This window comes from Amphiura filiformis, chromosome 13 (assembly GCF_039555335.1).
Source record: "Amphiura filiformis chromosome 13, Afil_fr2py, whole genome shotgun sequence".
NCBI classification, from domain to species: Eukaryota; Metazoa; Echinodermata; class Ophiuroidea; order Amphilepidida; family Amphiuridae; genus Amphiura; species Amphiura filiformis.
The window spans coordinates 10,946,321-10,967,561 of record NC_092640.1 but is presented as its reverse complement, the minus strand read 5'-3'; the positions used below and the strand labels follow the sequence as shown (position 1 = coordinate 10,967,561).

The window sequence follows — 21,241 nt, the reverse complement described above, 5'->3', positions numbered from 1 at the left end:
CTATCAAAATGAGACAGATGTCGGGCCAGCTTAAGTTACCGATGAATACGACCTTCGTACACATTTTACACCGTAACTCATAATACAATTTATGGCTCATTTGTGCTGCCGGGTCACTAATATTATCTGTAGTATAGGCATAAATGTAGGCCTATACATTATTACATAACTTTTCTTTTTTTGTAGCCCTGAGCCCCTAGACCAAAATTATTGAGGGGCTATAAGCCCCACAAGTCCCCTCCTATGCAAATGTGGACACACCTGCAACCATAGACATCCACGCCACGCTTAAACAAATCCCCAGCGCAAATAACCTATATACAACTCCACGTTGAAGGGGTTCAATACAAATCACAATTGCTTGGCATGTTGTCGGGTGTTGGCGAGATAGGTCTACTGTGATTACAGGTATGTTTATTAGTTTGTATCCCCATTTTCATATAGTATGCCTGTGCAAAATGAGGTCCTTGTGTGCCTTAGAAACAGGGGTGTGTTTGCAATGATATATAAAAAATTCATTTTTTTTTCACACTTAACCTTTTCAAATCGTAAAGTTCTACACGTGCTTGCTTGTTTATCCCAGTTCTATGATTAATTCCAATACTTATGTCGAACATTTACAATACCCTACATCATGCGCACTTTCTTTGGTACGCCCATTTCCTTTTTAAAGGAATTTTTATTCAAACTTGGTCAGGTTTTTTCATGGATGATCATTCTCATGCCCGATTTTAAAGCAAGGGAAACAGTTTATATTTGGCAAAGCCTGAAAACTTAATCGCGAGAGGGCCCTTTATTTATCTTGGAATTAGAATTTGCTTCTTCTAGATTGACTTTGCATATGTTTTGTCTAAAAGTATATGTTTAGAATAAATAATGCAATTGACTTAATTGGTTTGGATTTTATTACTGTTTACTATAAATATGCACTGAATGCAAAGTAGTTCTAAATACAGCAGGAATTTATGTATGAAATTAATGAAAATGCTTAGCATACTAGAAATAATGCAAAAAAATCCATTTTGTTTTGACATTGTGTTTGATTTTTCTACATGGGGTGTTGAAAATTGAGAACATTTTGGTGGGCCACACTTGGGTGCTCAAGGGGGGTGCCCCCCCTCGGAGTCAGACAATTTTGCAAAATATAGGTCACAAACATCCATTTTCACTCTATTTTATCACAATTTTTTAACTTAATCACTTAGAATTATTAGGGGGGGGGGGCTGAAATGTATTCCAGCCCCCACACCAAAATTATTGAGGGTACTGAGCCCCCAAGCCCCCCGGTTCCTAAGCCTATGTTTCTAGAATTGTTCCTGATTCATACACCCAATATTTGTAAAAGTGTAAAAGGATAACACCCACAGAAACAAACAACACAAATATCACCATTTCACATTCATTGTTTTTCCTAGCTTAATTTCTCTATTACCATAGCGATGGGTGAAAACAATTTTTGAAGATATTTCCCTGCACTAGATGTACGCTGTAAGTGCATCCCACAATTGATTATCAAAGAATAGACATAAAAACCTGGATTGTAATTCTATGGATATTTCATGTATGATTCACATGCACTTGTACGATTAGTGTCTTGAAACTAAGAGCAGTATGTGTTCAATCTATGATAATCATTGCACACATACACATGACATGGTAGGTGATGAGTGCAGCTTACTTATAGTGCAGGGCAATACATTCACAAATTGTTTTCACCTATTGCTATGGTAATTCATCACTACTTCTGTCAAATTGAAATACTTAATCCCCACCCCTTCAAAATGCTGCACATTTGGCTTCTTGCTGCAATGATTATTTTCATGATTTGATAAGGTATTGGCTCGTGAGAAACCTCTCTTGCAATATTGGCATTTTTTCAACAAAAAAATCGGTGATTAGGCCATCTTAATTAAATCCTGTGTCTCAAAGCTTGTGAGAAATTGAAAACCTAATGCAGAATGCGGGTTTTTTTTATTGTATTTTTTATGTTTTTTTTTTTTTTCATGTCAGTTCAGGATTTCGGACAAGAACTTTGTGCAAAAATTACCCAATGATGCAAATGGTGGAATAGTAGACAAATTAAGTCACAGCTATAAACTATAAATTCTTCTCTTATAATTATTTTCGTGTCCAATATTTTCAAAAAATCTTATGATCAAATATGAATTTTGGGTGTTATTTTTGCCTTTTGTTTAAAAAAAATAATAAAAGACATAAAAAAAAATTAATTTGTTGATTTTCAAAGAGGATTATGCGCACGATTTTACTAACGCGCACGGTAGCTTTGAGACACATGATTTAATTAAGGGATCTGGAATGAGCGTTTTAAGCATTTCGACAGTATTTTTTGTGGGACATGAGAGCACATATCAGACATATCGAATTGCATTCTGAATATGCAGAATGTCTTTCTGATATCAAATAATTTTCATTTTTTGAAATTCACGATATAATAACAATTTTATGACAAATTATAAAAATTTGATATTTTTCACATTTTTTTATATATAACAGTCCTCGAAGTAAATTTGATAAATCTAATGATATATTCTTAAAGTGTATGTAGCTGGGAGGAAAAGCCAACAATCAATTGAAAATGTTGACCTTTCATACTGAAGATATGGATTTTTTCCCAGAAAGACCTATTTTGTTTTGGTGTTTTGGGAAAAAAAATCCATATATCTTCAAAAGGTCAAAATTTTCAATTGATCGTCGGCTTCTCATCCCACCTGCATACACTTCAAGTATAAATCATCAGATTTATAAAGTTTACTTCGAGTACTGTTAAATATCAAAAATATCAATTTTTAACATTTGCCATATACTATTACATTCATTGCGAATTTCAAAAAATCAAAATTATTTGATATCAGAAGGACATTCATCGTATTCAGAATGCAATTCGATATGTCTGATGTGCTCAAATGTCCCACAATAAATACTGTCCAAACGTTCATACCCCATCATTTAAGATGGCCATAGTTGTTTAGTTATCAAAAACTTCCTTCACCCAATGGAATTTGGGGAGCTGCACAGATAATGGATGGATAATGTATAGTGGATGTTACAATCTAAGTGCGGATAGGTCTGTGCCAGGTTCGGCTGCAACTGGCCTACATGTAGATGATGCGATCTGATTGTGCTTTGTATCCTTCAACATCTAGCTGGAAAAAGGCGCTATATAAATCCCAAATTTATTTTTTGATTTACTTATTTGATAAAGGCGTCTCATTGGTATGAATTTGTTCATGATTTTTAAGTCACTAGTTCGTGAGAAGCATTACCTGCAATAAATAAATTTAAATTTTGGATTTATAAAGCGCCTTTCTCCAGATCTTAGAGGACTCAAAGCGCTGTAATTTCGCTGCAATGGTGAATCATCACAATCAGATCGCATCAACTAGGTTGGTGCCGAACGGTGCACACCTATTCGCATTTAGGTCGTGTTCTCACTACAGACATGGGGTCTCGTACCTAGGTCCGAGTCCACATACAAGTGGACTCAGTCCACATTGATTTCGCGTTCTCACTAACACCAAAATGCTGATGTAGGATCGACTCCACTTACCCGGATGTTATAATATCAAGCGCTTCAATGCATGACCATGACGTCACAAATTCTGTTCCAATGCATGTTTTGAGCCGAACTCACAGCGCAAATCAAACTACTATCAATTTGGAAAGATCATGTTTTATTTCCAGGCCCCCTGATATATTCCTTCAATCTATGGATATGTTATTTTGTGATATATGCATGTATTTGGAAAGATCTGAAATAAACACCTCTAAAAACTGTTATTTTATATAGGCCTATACGTGTAAAATGAGAGAAATACATCGGGTGGTTATTTCTGATTTTGGTCAAGCATGCCGATTCACACGCAACACAACCTCTAAATCACCATCAAAAATACTAATTTTGATAAAAATACTAATTTTGATTGGTAATTTTAACTCAGTCTAGCAAAATGTACACCTTAAAAAACGAATATTACACCTGAATATTCTTTTGTATAATTATACTGTAAAGCCCAATGTCGTTTTGTTTAATTCTGAAACTGGATAAAATCTGTATCTTGCTGCGATGCCGTTGTTTTCACACTGCGAGAAGCATGCTGCTCATCAAACTACGGCAAGCATCTCGAGCGAGCGACGTCCGTGTATATCCACTTTCCCTCGACTTTTTCCGCATAAAAATAAATATTGTAAATTCATGAAATAAAGCATGCATGTATAAATTTGTTCTATAATACCAGCTACGAATTTTAAGTTAAAAATGCATGTTTACATTTTATCATGGAAAATTATATAATGTACACATGTATATTGTATAGGCCTATAGTACAACGACGGCCATCAAGGTTGTGTATACAACATTTCCGGTATAAGTGGATCGAGTCCACTTGTAAACGCGTTCTCACTCTGCTGTTTGATAGCACGTCCTAGGGACGAGACTACCGCAATGAGGTGGTCTCGATGCTACATCCTGGATGTAGGATCGAAACCACTTATTCGCGTTCTCACTATGCTTGGAAGTGGACTCGATGTAGGATCGACTCCACGTCCTGGTATCAAACAGGCATAGTGAGAACGCGCCCTTAGATTGTAACATCCACCAATTATCTGTGCAGCTCCCCAAATTCCATTGGGTGATGGAAGTTTTTGATAACCAAACAACTAATTCTCAAGTCACTAGTTTGCGAGAAACATTCCCTGCAATATTGACATTTATAAGGCATTTATGATCGAGTTTGTTCATGATTTCTCAAGTCACTAGTTTCTGAAAGCATTCCTTGCAGTATTGGCATAATTTGGTAAGGGTTTAATGAGTTTGTTCATGCTTTTTCAAGTCACTAGTTTGTGAGAAACATTCCCTGCAATATTGGCATTGTTAAGGCTTTATATGAGTTTGTTCATGATCAAGTCACTAGTTTGTGAGAAACATTCCCAGCAATATTGGCATTGGTAAGGGTTTATATGAGTTTGTTCATGATTTCTCAAGTCACTAGTTTGTGAGAAACATTCCCTGCAATATCAACGGTATTTGTAAGGCTTTATATGAGTTTGTTCATGATTTCTCAAGTCACTAGTTTGTGAGAAACATTCCCTGCAATATCAACGGTATTTGTAAGGCTTTATATGAGTTTGTTCATGATTTCTCAAGTCACTAGTTTGTGAGAAACATTCCTGCAATATCAACGGAATTTGTAAGGCTTTATATGAGTTTGTTCATGATTTCTCAAGTCACTAGTTTGTGAGAAACATTCCCTGCAATATTGGCATTTGTAAGGCTTTATATGAGTTTGTTCATGATTTCTCAAGTCACTAGTTTGTGAGAAACATTCCCTGCAATATTGGCATTGGTAAGGCTTTATATGAGTTTGTTCATGATTTCTCAAGTCACTAGTTTGTGAAAAGCATTCCTTGCAGTATTGGCATTTGTAAGAGACATGTATTCTTCTATGCTTCTTTAACTGATTAGACTGTGCAAAGTATTTCCGTAATATATTGTATGATTTTTTTATGAGTTTTAAGTGTCCAGATTGTGAGAAGGCCTTTGTGCAATATTGGCATTTGTAAGGCATCTCTTCTTGTATGTCATGATTCTGTTGAGGTATGCCATATATATGGTCTCCCAAATGTGCAAAGCTGTCATTGGAAGGTCTCTCATCTTCCTTGGCCGGGCTGGAATTTTCTTGCAATGATTGTATTATAACAGGCTTCTCATTAGTGTGAGTCTGTTGATGTATGGTGAGGTCTCCCTCTCCAAAATACTTAAAGCAAGGCTTCTCCATGACACGAGTGTGTTGATGTATGGCACGGTCTCCATGATGTATGGTGAGGTCTCCCTCTCCAAAATACTTAAAGCAAGGCTTCTCCATGACATGAGTGTGTTGATGTATGGCACGGTCTCCATGATGTATGGTGAGGTCTCGCTCTCCAAAATACTTAAAGCAAGGCTTCTCCATGTCACGAGTGTGTTGATGTATGGCACGGTCTCCATGATGTATGGTGAGGTCTCCCTCTCCAAAATACTTAAAGCAAGGCTTCTCCATGTCACGAGTGTGTTGATGTATGGCACGGTCTCCATGATGTATGGTGAGGTCTCCCTTTCCAAAATACTTAAAGCAAGGCTTCTCCATGGCATGAGTGTGTTGATGTATGGCACGGTCTCCCCTAGCAGAAATTCTATACAGCAAGAAGTGTATCAAAAGTGTATCAAAGTGTATTAAAACTGTATCAAACGGCAATTTGATACAGTTTTGATATACAAAGGGTGTATTGAAAATGTATCAACTGAAAATATAGGGTATCAAAACTGTATCAAATACCACCTAACTGTATCAAAAATGTATCAAAAGTGTATCAAATTTGAACTTAGTTAATTTTGGCCATGCTTGTGGTGTATCAAAAGTGTGTCAAATTGGACTTTGCAGTTTTTCAGTGTATGTAAAGTGTATCAAAATTAACTTTTTGGTGCTAGATGTATATCAAAAGTATATCAAATTGGACTTAGTCAAATTCTGGCTGCATACAGTGTATCAAAAGTGTATTAAATTGGACTTTGCCTGTTTTTAGTGTATGTAAAGTGTATCAAATTGAACTTAGTTAATTTTTGGTGGCTAGAGGTATATCAAAAGTGTATCAAATTGGACTTGGTCAAATTATGGCTGCCTACAGTGTATCAAAAGCGTATTAAATTGGACTTAGTTTATTTTGGGTGGCTAGAGGTATATCAAAAGTGTATCAAATTGGGCTTTCATAAACTGACCTTTTGTAGTGTATCAAAACTGTATCAATAACTGATCACATGTCTAGAAAATGACTCATCATTTTCCAATTTGCCCATGTGGCATGCATGCAGTTAACACCAGGATTTGCATTTGGAAATGTACTGTATTTTAGAGCAAATTATGGTGTTTTATTTATCATGATGAAGATACAAACATGCTTGTAGACTGCACATTAGGTTACAATGTAGTTGTAATCAGGGCCTGTGATTAAAGAGGAAATATCTGACTTTGTTCTGATAAGGTAAGCTTACTATATATTATATATAGGGCCTCTATGTATATTGTATATATGTATTAAGCATGAATATAGCACATGCCTGTATAGTAGATCTTTTTGTTATTGGTAGCCTTTTTGTCTCTTTATTGAGGGTAACAACTTCAGTGACAAGCACTGCTTTCCAAGCAGGCCCTCTGATGTATGTATGTTTCATTTTGGTTGGGTTTTGCTTCTTTTTTGCAATACTTTCTCACACATTTATCCTATTGTGTTGTAATTTTGAACGTTGATAGGGGAAAGGTGCATTGAGCTGCTCCGTGATGGGGGAAAGTGCTAGAGGTCAGCATTGGCAGTAGAGAGCAGTGTTGAATTTGAGCTTGATTAGACTAATTTCAAAATTTGACCTTTGACCCCTTCACTTTGGGGTCATTAATGTTTGCTTGTTGTTTTTAAGCTTGATTGGACCAATTTTGAAATTTGAAAAACTGTATCAAAAGTGTATAAAAAACTGTATCAAAAGTGTATAAAAACTGTATCAAAAGTGTATAAAAACTGTATCAAAAGTGTATCAAAAAACTATCAAAAGTGTATCAAAAAGCTATCAAAAGTGTATAAAAAAACTATCAAAAGTGTATCAAAAACACTATATCAAAAGTGTATCAAATGGCATGTATCAAAAATAGGGCGGTCCCGCTGGCCAGCATCAGAATTGGAACGCTGATTTGATACAGTGACATATTTGATACACTTTTGATATAATTATGTATGAAATGTGTATGAAATGAAAGGATCGAAATTTCAATGCTAATTTGATACAGTTTAAATTGGAACGCTGATTTGATACAGTAACATATTCGATTCACTTTTGATATAAATTATGTATGAAATGTGTATGAAATGAAAGGATAAAAATTTCAACACTAATTTGATACAGTTTAAATTGGAACCCTGATTTGATACAGTTACATATTTCATACACTTTTGATACAATTATGTATGAAATGTGTATGAAATGAAAGGATAACATTTGAACGCTAATTTGATACAGTTTAAATTGGAACGCTTATTTGATACAGTTACATATTTCATACACTTTTGATATAATTATGTATGAAATGTGCATGAAATGTGTATGAAATAAAAGGATAAAAATTCAACACTAATTTGATACAGTTTAAATTGGAACCCTGAATTTGATACAGTTACATTTTTCATACACTTTTGATATAATTATGTATGAAATGTGTATGAAATGAAAGGATAAAATTTGAAAGCTAATTTGATTCAGTTTAAATTGGAACCCTGATTTGATACAGTTACATATTTCATACACTTTTGATATAAATTGTGTATGAAATGTGTATGAAATGAAAGGATAAAAATTTCAACGCTAATTTGATACAGTTTAAATTGGAACCCTGATTTGATACAGTTACATATTCGATACACTTTTGATATAAATTATGTATGAAATGTGTATGAAACGAAAGGATAAAAATTTCAACGCTAATTTGATACAGTTTAAATTGGAACCCTGATTTGATACAGTTACATATTTCATACACTTTTGATATAATTATGTATGAAATGTGTATGAAATGAAAGGATACAATTTGAACGCTAATTTGATACAGTTTAAATTGGAACGCTTATTTGATACAGTTACATATTTCATACACTTTTGATATAAATTATGTATGAAATGTGTATGAAATGAAAGGATAAAATTTGAACGCTAATTTGATACAGTTTAAATTGGAACCCTGATTTGATACAGTTACATATTCGATACACTTTTGATATAAATTATGTATGAAATGTGTATGAAATGAAAGGATAAAAATTTCAACGCTAATTTGATACAGTTTAAATTGGAACCCTGATTTGATACAGTTACATATTCGATACACTTTTGATATAAATTATGTATGAAATGTGTATGAAATGAGAGGATAAAAATTCAACACTAATTTGATACAGTTTAAATTGGAACCCTGAATTTGATACAGTTACATATTTCATACTTTTGATATAATTATGTATGAAATGTGTATGAAATGAAAGGATACAATTTGAGCGCTAATTTGATACAGTTTAAATTGGGCGCTTATTTGATACAGTTACATATTTCATACACTTTTGATATAAATTATGTATGAAATGTGTATGAAATGAAAGGATAAAAATTCAACACTAATTTGATACAGTTTAAATTGGAACCCTGATTTGATACAGTTACATATTTCATACACTTTTGATATAAATTGTGTATGAAATGTGTATGAAATGAAAGGATAAAAATTTCAACGCTAATTTGATACAGTTTAAATTGGAACCCTGATTTGATACAGTTACATATTCGATACACTTTTGATATAAATTATGTATGAAATGTGTATGAAACGAAAGGATAAAAATTTGAACGCTAATTTGATACAGTTTAAATTGGAACCCTGATTTGATACAGTTACATATTCGATACACTTTTGATATAAATTATGTATGAAATGTGTATGAAATGAAAGGATAAAAATTTCAACGCTAATTTGATACAGTTTAAATTGGAACCCTGATTTGATACAGTTACATATTCGATACACTTTTTGATATAAATTATGTATGAAATGTGTATGAAATGAAAGGATAAAAATTCAACACTAATTTGATACAGTTTAAATTGGAACCCTGATTTGATACAGTTACATTTTTCATACACTTTTGATATAATTATGTATGAAATGTGTATGAAATGAAAGGATAAAATTTGAACGCTAATTTGATACAGTTTAAATTGGAACCCTGATTTGATACACTTACATATTCGATACACTTTTGATATAAATTATGTATGAAATGTGTATGAAATGAAAGGATAAAAATTTCAACGCTAATTTGATACAGTTTAAATTGGAACCCTGATTTGATACAGTTACATATTCGATACACTTTTGATATAAATTATGTATGAAATGTGTATGAAATGAAAGGATAAAAATGTCAACACTCATTTGATACAGTTTAAATTGGAACCCTGATTTGATACAGTTACATATTTGATACACTTTTGATATAATTATGTATCAAATATGTATGAAATGAAAGGATACATTTCATTTAATACTTTTTTGATACATTATCTTGGCATTTGATACACTTTTGATATGTATAAAATGTGTATGCAATGTTAATTTGATACAGTTTTGATACTTTAAAGTGTATGAAATGAGGGTTCCAATTCAAATACCTTTTTTTCATACATTTTTCATACGTATCAAAAGTGGTGTATCAAAAATGTATCAAATTTCAGCCAGGGTCCATAATATTTAAATTCTTCTTTGCAGTACAGGCATTTGTAAGGTCTCTCATCTTTAGTGTGAGTCTGTTGATGTATGATGAGGTCTCCAAAATACTTAAAGCCTTTCTTGCAATAACAGCATTTGTAAGGCTTCTCCATGTCATGAGTGTGTTGATGTTTAAATTCTTCATTGCAGTACTGGCATTTGTAATTCCTCTCATCTATAGTGTGAATTTGCTCATGAGCATCAACTGTATTATCTGTAGGAATTGGTAGTTCCCTTGGGTGGACTGGAGCATGTTTCTTCTTGCAGTTATACCAGTAACGATGAATTTGCTGCTCATGACGACGTCTGTGACGCAGATATTGTTGGGCATCACACAAAAATCGTTGGCAATATTTACACTTATGAGGCCTCATCAGGTACACTTCCCATCTGATCTCTATAAAGGATGAAGAAGAGATAACATAATTAAAGCGTAGTAAAACCAAAATAAAAGTATGGAAAGATTGAAGCAGCTAATTAATTGGTGAGTCTTGACCAACCATTCTTCAAAATTGTGCACTGTGATTTGTCCAGTCGTGCCATGTGACGTAATCGTAATAATGTGCCCTCATTGCATGTGAAAGGCAATAGAGCATGACACAGCCTACGCAGAGCAGTATGTACAGATCCTGGGGGGGTCACTCGTATACCAAAGTGGTACGCATGCTCGTCCCCAAAAACATCGAAAAAGGGTCGATTTTTGGCCTTGTGGCGGCGTCACGTTTTTAGAAAAAGGGTGCTTTTCAGGTAAAGTTTCGACGTTTAGGGTATCTTTTTCAATTTCAATGGATTTGTTTTAGAGTTTATGCCATTTAGGGGTCCATTTTAGTTTCTTGCACCGAATTACGCCATATTTTAGGGGTAAGATTTTCATAGCCTTATGCTGATAAGGGGTGAAATTTGTCTACACTGATGATTACGCCATTTATAGGGTCCATTTTTGAGGTGCTGGGACGAGCATGCATACCACTTTGGTAAGCGAGTGACCCCCCGGGGTACAGATATGTGTACAATTTTCCATGATACGCTGCATCACTTACACTATGAATACCAGGCCCGTAGCCAGGAGGTTCGAGGGTTTGGTCGAACCCGTCATCTAGATTTGAAGATTTTGGGTGAGCAAAGAACGATGATCGAGAAAGCTTGGGAAGATTCAGAAATGAAGGCAACTGAGATAACATACATTACTTTAGTATGTGTGGAAATGTTTAGAATTGGGTGTCATTGACCATGAAAAATAACTTTCTGGGCATAAATTTCCAATTTTTTAGCAAAAATTGCTACCAATTTTAGTGTGTACATTTCTAAAAAAAGGGGGTCATTGGGTGTAAGCTAGTGAAAAAAGGGGGTCATCGGGTGGCACTGCAGTAAAAAAAAATTTTTTGCTACTTATAAGCTGACAGCTTACCTTGGTTGTTATGAACCTTTTCATGCCTTTTTAAAGCAAAACTCCTCGCAAAGCCTTTATCGCAATGTTTACATACATAATGCTTCTCCTTGGTGTGTGTTCTTTCATGTCTTTTCATATCCCACGTTTTAAAGCCTTTCTTGCAATATTGGCATTCGTAAGGCTTCTCTTTGGTGTAAATTAGTTCATGCCTTTTTAAGTTGCCTGATTGTGAGAAGCCTTTTTGGCATTCATGAGGCTTCTCTTTGGTGTGAATTAGTTCATGCCTTTTTAAGTTGTCTGATTGTGAGAAGCCTTTTTGGCATTCATGAGGCTTCTCTTTGGTGTGAATTAGTTCATGCCCTTTTAAGTTGCCTGATTGTGAGAAGCCTTTTTGGCATTCATGAGGCTTCTCTTTGGTGTGAATTAGTTCATGCCTTTTAAGTGACCTGATTGTGTGAAGCATTTTTTGCAATATTGGCATTCATAAGGCTTCTCTTTAGTGTGAATCCTTTCATGTCTTTTTAAGTCCCTAGAATGTGCTGAAGCTTTTTTTGCAATATTGGCATTCATAAGGCTTCTCTTTGGTGTGAATTTGTTCATGCCTTTTTAAGTCGCTAGAATGTGTGAAGCATTTTTTGCAATATTGGCATTCATAAGGCTTCTCTTTGGTGTGAATCCTTTCATGTCTTTTTAAGTCCCTAGAATGTGCGAAGCTTTTTTTGCAATATTGGCATTCATAAGGCTTCTCTTTGGTGTGAATTCGTTCATGCCTTTTTAAGTCGCTAGAATGTGCAAAGCTTTTCTTGCAAAATTGGCATTCATAAGGCTTCTTGGTGTGAATTCGTTCATGCCTTCTTAAGCCGCTAGATCGTGTGAAGCCTTTCTTACAATATTGGCATTCATAAGGCTTCTCTTTGGTGTGAATTAGTTCATGCCTTTTTAAGTGGATAGATTGTGTGAAGCCTTTCTTACAATATTGGCATTCATAAGGCTTCTCTTTGGTGTGAATCCTTTCATGCTTTTTTAAGGTGCTAGAAAGAGCGAAGCTTTTCTTGCAATATTGGCATTCATAAGGCTTCTCTTTGGTGTGAATTCGTTCATGCCTTTTTAAGTCGCGAGAATATGCGAAGCTTTTCTTGCAATATTGGCATTTATGAGGCTTCTCCATGATGTGTGTTCTTTCATGTTTCACTATGTTTTGAAGCCTTTATTGCAATATTGGCATCTGTAAGGCTTCTTTATACATGTTTGAGTCTGTTTATGTACGGCGCAGTCTCCAAAATATTTAAAGTTTTCATTGCAGTATTGGCCTTTGTAAGGCCTCTTTGGTTTCCTTATTTGCGCTGGATCTCGATCTGGAAACTGTTTCTTCTAGCTTGCAGGTATACCAGTAACGATGAATTTGTCGCTCATGATAACGTCTGTGACAGAGATATTGTCTTAAATCATGGTAAAAGCATTTGCAGTATTTACACTTGTGAGGCCTCAGGTAGACTTCCCATTTTGAGTGTCCTTAGAGAGACTCTGCCATCTGATCTGTACAGGATAAAGAAGAGAGTGCATAATGTGGTAAAACCAAAATAAAAGTGTGCTGAATTGTTACGGCATTGTATTAAGGATTAAATCAAAACTCGACCGGCAGTTACGTACCACTCCACCAGTTCCATCTGGTTCCCATTGTTTAGAACAATAGAAACCAGGCTGTACCGGTGCAGTTGACCGCCGGTTGAGTTTTGCTTTCAACCCTAAATGTAGTTTTTATTCGAAATTGCAGATAAAGTTACTCTCTATAAAAGAGTGTAAAATTTGCTCTCCAAAAGAGTAAAAGTTACTCCAAAGGGAGTGAAAGTCACTCCAAAAGAGTCGATATCGCTCATTCAGGGACAAAGTCTTTGTCGAGTTGTTCCTCCTTAGAAGCTGTCACTTTTTTTTGATTGATTTTCACTCTTTTTGGAGTGGATTTCACTCTTTTTTGGAGTGATTTTCACTCTCTTTGGAGTCATTACTCCTGGTCATTACTCTTCTCACTCTTTTGGAGAGAGAGTTTTTCAACCCCATGTCCAAAGAAATTTTTTGGCCAGCACCAACTTTTCAGCCAATTAAAAAAAAAGTAACAAAATGCTCAGGATATCCCGGAGCTAGATCATACTGCGTGAAAATAAGCTGGTTCCCAAGGAATTTGAAACATCTCCCTGTTTAACCCATCACTATTATTGCTTATTCTATTACTCTTACAACCCATTATTCAAAATCGCGCACTGTGATTTGTTAAAACACGTCACGTGAGAGCCCATTATTCTGCAATAATGGGTCGAGCGCCGTAATACATTCTACGCACAGCATTACGCTTGGTCACGCGTGCAATATTTTCGCGATACGCGTTGTCACTTACGCGTACACGCTCCACCTTGAAGTAAACAACTTAAAATATTTGTGCCAAAAATGATATTTTCTCTTTAAATCGCACTATTTTCTGGTAATAGAATAGAAATAAAGGGTGCAGCATTATCCTTTACGCATAAATAATGTGTCCTCGGCAGTAAAAGCGTTTAAATAATGGGTTCGACTGCGCCTCACCCATTATTTACGTTTTACTGCCTCGGACACATTATTTGGGTGTAAAGGATAATGCATTGCCCTTTATTTCTTAAGTATAAACTATATGATTCTATTATGGTAGTGTTTCCCATTCTTTTCTACACATGATTTTGAGATTACAAAATATCTTGTATTTTCTTTTCCATTGTCATCCAATGCTGAATAGGCACTATACATGTATTCATGGAATAACTAATGACATGACTCTGCTTTGTACCAATCATGCCTTCAAGGGCAGTGGCGTAGATTTCTTTTTGACATTGGGGGGGATGAGGTTGGAAAATTTTTTTGAAGTATAGTGAATCCAGCACCTTTTGGCGGCAGGATATAATTTTACGGACGGTACAAATGCGCGCAAAATTTTTGCCATATTGAAGCTAAACTGGCGAAATGTGGTGCAAAAGTGGAATAAATTCGCGGGAAGCACACAAAAATTGGCGCTTTGGGAGCTAAAATGACCAAGTACATGTATGAGGTTAATTTATTCTGAAGCACGCACTAGAACTAGCTCTAGTTCCTCGGCTGGGATCGAGGCGCGACGTGCAGCGAGGCGCGCAACGCCGAGGAGCGAGGCGCGGTGCCCTAGGACTGGTGGATTTTGTAATGTCAGAGAGGGGTTGTCATGGTCCCATACAGGCACTGAACAAGTGCTAGCACGCACAAAATTAAAGTGGGATCGGACCAAATGGGATTGGACTTAGTGGGAACTGGACCAAGTGGGAATGGACCAAGTGGGAATGGACCAAGTGGGATTGGACCAAATGGGATTGGACTAAGTGGGATATTGGACCAAATGGGATTGGACCAAGTGGGAATTACACATATTCTCTAACGCTAACGTTGCTAGTGTTTCTCAAGCAAGAGGCTAAGAATTATACCAACTGAAAATATGTCTGACATGTATATGTACCCTGAAGAGTCTAGCTCATGCCATGGGTAAAATAACTAAATCGGCAAATTTTGTGGCGGGGGGGGGGGGATATATGGTAACAGGGGGGCACAGCGTCATCATCCCTATAATTTTGTGTCAAAAATTGCCGTGATAGTATGGCGAATCCTCTCGTTTTTCAACAGCTACGCGTGTGGATTTTGTTCCAGATAGGCCGAGCGACTCAGGCTAAGCATACCATTTACACCATATGACTATCATACCACAGAGTTTCTATTCTACACATTATTACGATTTGCGCAGCCTCTAGTACCCCATAATGATGTTGCTATTACAAGAAAATTTGATTTCTTTTCAGGTAAAACCCAGGTTTTGTTTCCAATACACTAACTTGAAATGCAATACACTAATTAGCGGCCATGGCTGTTTGCTGTGGATATATTTTACTGCATTTTATCCGTAGAAGATTTTGAATCGTTCATCAAAATTGTGATATATTTAATTTTGAGAATTACAATTATGTAAAAGCTCTTATATTTATAAAAGAACACATTTAGCCCATTCACCTAAGATCCAGGTGCTTGTATATTCAATCACAAGTCTATAAACAATGCATATGTAAACTTTCTTTATCTGAGAAAATCACCGGAAGCAGCGGCCAAAACCGCGGGAAAAGTGGATCCCAATGGTCATTTCTGAAGAAGCCATCAGCCGAGATGGCGAAAGTCTAAAATTAGTGAGTATTTTATGGATTTGGCAATCATAAAATTTAACCAAGTTTTCTTTATCTGTGTCAGTATAAATAGAATATTGATTTCAATAGAATTGAATCATTTTGAGTTTGTACTTTACCACTGAGCGATTTAGCGATCAATTTCTAGCCAATCAGATAGGACTCCTTTTCTTGCGTTCGGTGAAATACCAATCGCCCGTCGCACACCAACGGAGTATGGAGCTGATGTATGGAAAAAATATTTATAATATAGGGTGTTGACACTGTGGGGGGCAAAAATTTTCACAAATTAAACCTGGCTATGCCATATTTTTGTATTAAGATGAAATTCAGGATAAGGCCAAAAAAAAAGGTTTGTTTGTCCATAGAGGCTTATGAAACAGTTGGGTCGGTAGGTCAGATTTTTTTTTTTTTTACAGATATTGCACTTGAAACTGACAATTTGAAGACTGGTAAATAAGTCAAACACACAGCACTTTACTGCTTTAACTCTTGAGATGGTTCTGCATGTTAGGCCTATACTGGTCATTTTCTTTACATTATCTTTCTTTAAATTTAATATACTACTAGGCGGTTACCCATTTTTGGCGGTTCTCGGCTGGGCGCGATTACCTGGCTGATGGTGACTGTACCCACCAAGTTTCATGCCCATACGACAGTTTTTACTAATTTGACCTCAGATGACCCCAAAATGACCTTCCAAAAAATTGGCTCTCAATGTTGTCTGTACCCATCAAGTTTCATGCCCATACAACAGTTTTTACTAATTTGACCTCAAATGACCTGTGGGTGACCTTGGATGACCCCAAAATGACCTTTCAAAATTTTGGCACTAAATGTTGTCTGTACCCACCAAGTTTCATGCCCGTATGAGTTTTTAGTAATTTGACCTCAAATGAGCTGTGGGTGACCTTAGATGACCCCAAAATGACCTTTCAAAATTTTGGCTCTAAATGTTGTCTGTACCCACCAAGTTTCATGCCCGTATGACAGTTTTTAGTAATTTGACCTCAGATGACCCCTGGGTGACCTTGGTGACCCCTAAATGACCTTCCAAAATTTTGGCTCTAAACGTTGACTGTACCTACCAAGTTTCATGCCCATACGACAGTTTTTAGTAATTTGACCTCAGTTGATCCCTGGGAGGGGGCCCCGGGGTCAGATGACTTAACGAACCTAAACCTATTCTTGCCAGGATAGAACTACACCCACCCACCAAGTTTGGGCCCTGTGCAACATCGGACAGCCGCCCACAACGGTTTTTAGTAATTTGACGGCGATTGACCCCTGGGCGGGGGCTCCGGGGTCAGATGACTTAACAAACATAAACTTCTTCTTGCCAGGACAGAACTACACCCACCCACCGAGTTTGGGGCCCGTGCACGACCTCTGACGGCCTCACATTAGCAGTCACAGACAGACAAACAGACAGACAGAGAGACAGAGAATAGCGTATTATTATATAGATAACTACTGTTTTACTAGCACATTCAACACAAATTAAAAAGAAAAGAAAACGAAACACGGTCGGGACCAGCGTACACGGTCGGTCGGACCATAGACTGTAAAAAATGGTGGGACGTGGACAAACAAACAATTTTTTTTGCCTAATTATATTAAGCTAGAAATATAGCATATTAATGGATGTGACGTGGCCTGAACCTCGACCGAGAGAATTAGTTAAAAGTAAGCTTATTATTATAATTATAACATTTTGTAGTCATCATGGTCATATATAGACGTTCGCCTTTTGTATCTCTTTCCTTGTTGGAAAGGTATAACGTTGTGGAGATAGGAACATGTACAGACCATCCAGGACCTACTCTGCCATATGTTTGGCCGAGTAACGGTACGTGAACACGGTCTTTTGTGCCTATGTAAATTATCCTCTGACAGGTATTGTGTTGAGAAATGGCCCCACGACTTTCACATGCTTAGAATTGTACCATTGACATTTATCAAATTTTGATGTTCAGAAAACGATCGGATCTTTCTATATATGCAGATCATATTCGTTAGCCTGATATCTGGCCTTAAACTTACCAATATTCTTCAGAAACTTGCTCATACATCTTTTCGGCATGAAATAGACAACATTTGTGTGATATTGGCAATGTCAAAGGTTACGATAATCTGGACTATTCTACTTTACGGGGGAGTCCGAAAATGAACTTGGAGTGAAAATGGCAGGGGCTGAAATGCATTTTTTACTAGCGCAATCTCTGTTTGTAACTAAAGCATTTGGAGTTCCAAGACAATCCAGCGTGTATTTTTTTTTTTTTTGGTCAGCCGGCCGGTTGGTCATGCGTGAATTATTCTCGTTTTATACAGGTGTTTTACGTTTCATGTTAATTTACTATTCCTAATCCACTACTCCGTCATTTATTCACCCTAAAGTAATATGGACATGACGAGCCCAGGATGAGGCGATCGCGAGGTCAAATATATGTCAGATGCGAATGCGATTGCAGGCTATCCATAATACTAAGCGTATGATGGGCTATGTATCTATCGTATCCCACAAACTATATACATTGTACCAAATAAAATCTCATGGTAATAGACTGCAAAGCATTATTGGTAGGGAAGATTGTTGCAAATGGAAAATTCACAGCGCCCTCGTCGCATCAGGTCAAGAGGTCAAATGATGCCAATGATGTAAATAAGGGAAGAACCGAACAATTCCCTCCAAGTAAATGCACGCGTTTTCACAGCAAAATAACAGGAATCGATCGTCGAATTGAAGGTAACACAAATGGGTACAATATGATGGTCAATATTGAGGTTCATTTAAATAGGTAGGGAAAGTGTGCATAAATATGAAAAATATGTTTTTTCAAATGGAATTTTACAGCTCTTGCGGTACATGGCAAGTGACCCACGAACACAATGAAAAGGTCAATTTTCATCATTTATTTGTTCTGTTGCGTTCAACCATCTCCAACAATTTTTTCAATGTAAGTGCCTCTGGCCCTAGTGGAAGTAAAAACGGATACTATGGCCAGAGTTCTAGGGCTATAGTCATATATAGGATTAGGCCGAGTAAAAAAAAAACATGTTTCTCGTCCGCGCCCTCCTCCTTTTTTGAAGATTTTTCAAATTTCTTTTTATTTTGTAAACTTTCAGTTATAACTTGTTTAAAAAGATGTTTCAGAAGTTGAAACTTATTTTACGGCTGTGTAAATGCATAATATATCATTTCAGAAGAGTTTTGTGATCACTAGAGGGGCCTACCTCTCAAAACAATAAAATAAAAAGGGCCTCGATCCTCCTTTTTCTCAGATATCAATCTGTATGTCGAATACCCAAAATATGGTGCCAAATACAGGTATTTAGGGTCGTTTCCCAATAAAAAATAAAAATAAAAAGCCCTCGTCCTCCAAATTTTTAAAAACCCGGACGAGAAACATATTTTTATTTTTTAATACTTGGCCTTATAGCTGGACTATAGCCAAAGCCTGCATGGCATGGGCATGGCCTGGTTTGACATATACATGTATATATGTCTATTGTTTGAATACTGAGCACTGAATTGGTGCACAAATCCCTTACCTGGATACCTATAGATTCAATATAGCAGTCAAATATCATTGAGAAACAGCTAGAGCTTGTAGTTTTAGTAGTACATGAGTAGTAGTTGATGCATGCTTTCATCCATCCATACATTACACAACAGTACATGTGAGTACATGCACAATGAGGTCACAGGTCACTGTCAATACAGGAAGAAAACATAAGGGTGCATACCACCAAATAACTTCTGCATGAAAAGCAAATAAAAATCAGCATATTTAGTATTTTTCCTTTTCCCTTATTTATACATTTGTCATCCCAGTTTTAATTAAGGGCTAAATTTTAATTCAAGCCTCAAGTTTGGTTAACTTTCAGTTTTTGATAGAAAATGTAGAAAAGCCAAGTTGCTACTTTAACACCAAAACTATTAAACGCTATTAAAACTTGTTCTGCTAGCAGTAATTCCGACAGGGCCTGCTTTTCTTGTGAAATCGATTTGTATACATATTTTAGTGATTAATAGGCTAGCAACTTTCATTTAAATCAGAACATGCCTGTGCCTCGTGAAGAAGTATGTTCCCCGGGATGTTCCCTACACAGACATCACATTGTCTCCAAAACTGAACTCAACACCATTATACCTTTCACATAGTGATTTGGTGTTCTGCGCCCATAGGTATTGCTAGACAGTGTTGCCACTTTATTGAACTTTATGCACATCATTGGAGCCATACTGTAAGGGACGCACCATTAGATTCTCAGGGTGGGGGTAGGAAGTTTCTGAAAAAAAAACCACTTCACCCACTGAGCAAAAAAAAAAAAAGTTTTCCCCACCAACACTAAAAAAAAAAAAAAAAACTTCCCCCACCTAACTGTGTATAAATTTAAAAAAATGCATGAAATTAAAAAAATTTCTTTCCCCGACCCCAACTTCCTACCCCCCTGAGTATCAAATGGTGCATCCCTAAAAGTGGAAATTTTCACCCTCTATTTATTTTAGGCCCTTCACAATTAATTCTTAGTTTCCTGTTTCATGGTTGAAAACCAGGGATGAGGCGACTTTTAATTATTAATTATCTTTTATTTTCTTTATTTTAAAATAAGTGGTCTTAACCTACATCAAGCCATTTTGACAAGGAGCATGCATTTAATTATTTTACTACTATGTTTGATTTTATACATAAGTAATGGTACAATTAGGTTCTATGTTTATTCATCATTATAGATGATATGATCAAAGTCAGAAAGTAGCAAATGGTAGTCATTAAAAGTTATTTTTAAAGAGAAAATCCAAAATATAAATAAAATAATTAAATATTTTGCAATTCTCAACTTTGGACGCGGGCGGGAAACAGGAAACTAAGAATCAATTGTAATTGGCCTTAACGCTGCTACTCTAAAAATGTGCAATTTGTGTAGAATTCCTTTTGTAGCTTTTTGTGTAAGGGGTGTTGCAATAATTATGTGTACCCCTGGGATGGGGGGGAAGTAGTGGCGGCACCAGAATTTTTTTCCGGGGTGGGGGATTGAGGGGAAATTGAATATCGGGGGGCACAGGGGAGGGCAAGAGTTCTGACTGGGGCAAAGATATTTTGGGTAGGCCAATGGGTAGGCCAAAAAGGGGAGGTATGTGCAAGCATTTGGCAGGTTGATGGGGACAAGCGATTGTTGGTAGGCCAAAAGGGAGGGGGGGGGGAGTCAAATTTTGGCAGAGATGTTGTAGCCACTGTTTTTTATTACGCCCTAAAAAGATGTATGCAAATGTC

The 21,241-nt window shown here is 36.3% G+C and overlaps 2 protein-coding genes across 2 annotated transcripts in view; one reads left to right on the top strand and one right to left on the bottom strand.

Moving 5' to 3' along the window:
* The window catches only part of LOC140168002 (nephrocystin-3-like), a 279,876-nt gene that overhangs the window by 153,753 nt on the left and 104,882 nt on the right, over window positions 1-21,241 (top strand).
* On the bottom strand, window positions 10,283-19,640 carry LOC140168684 (uncharacterized). The gene is made up of 3 exons (XM_072192095.1): window positions 19,515-19,640; window positions 11,761-13,278; window positions 10,283-10,749 (listed from the first exon to the last, which is right to left on the bottom strand). Exons 2-3 carry the CDS (start codon window positions 12,221-12,223, stop codon window positions 10,283-10,285), a joined length of 930 nt encoding a protein of 309 aa, XP_072048196.1. The 5' UTR covers window positions 12,224-13,278; window positions 19,515-19,640.

Coding starts and splice junctions, on each gene's coding strand:
- LOC140168684 (XM_072192095.1), bottom strand. CDS start 12,223: ATGCCAATATTGCAAAAAATGCTTCACACAATCAGGTCACTTAAAAGG. Junction 10,750..11,760: donor AAAGGTTCATAACAACCAAG/GTAAGCTGTCAG, acceptor CATCCTTTATAG/AGATCAGATGGGAAGTGTAC.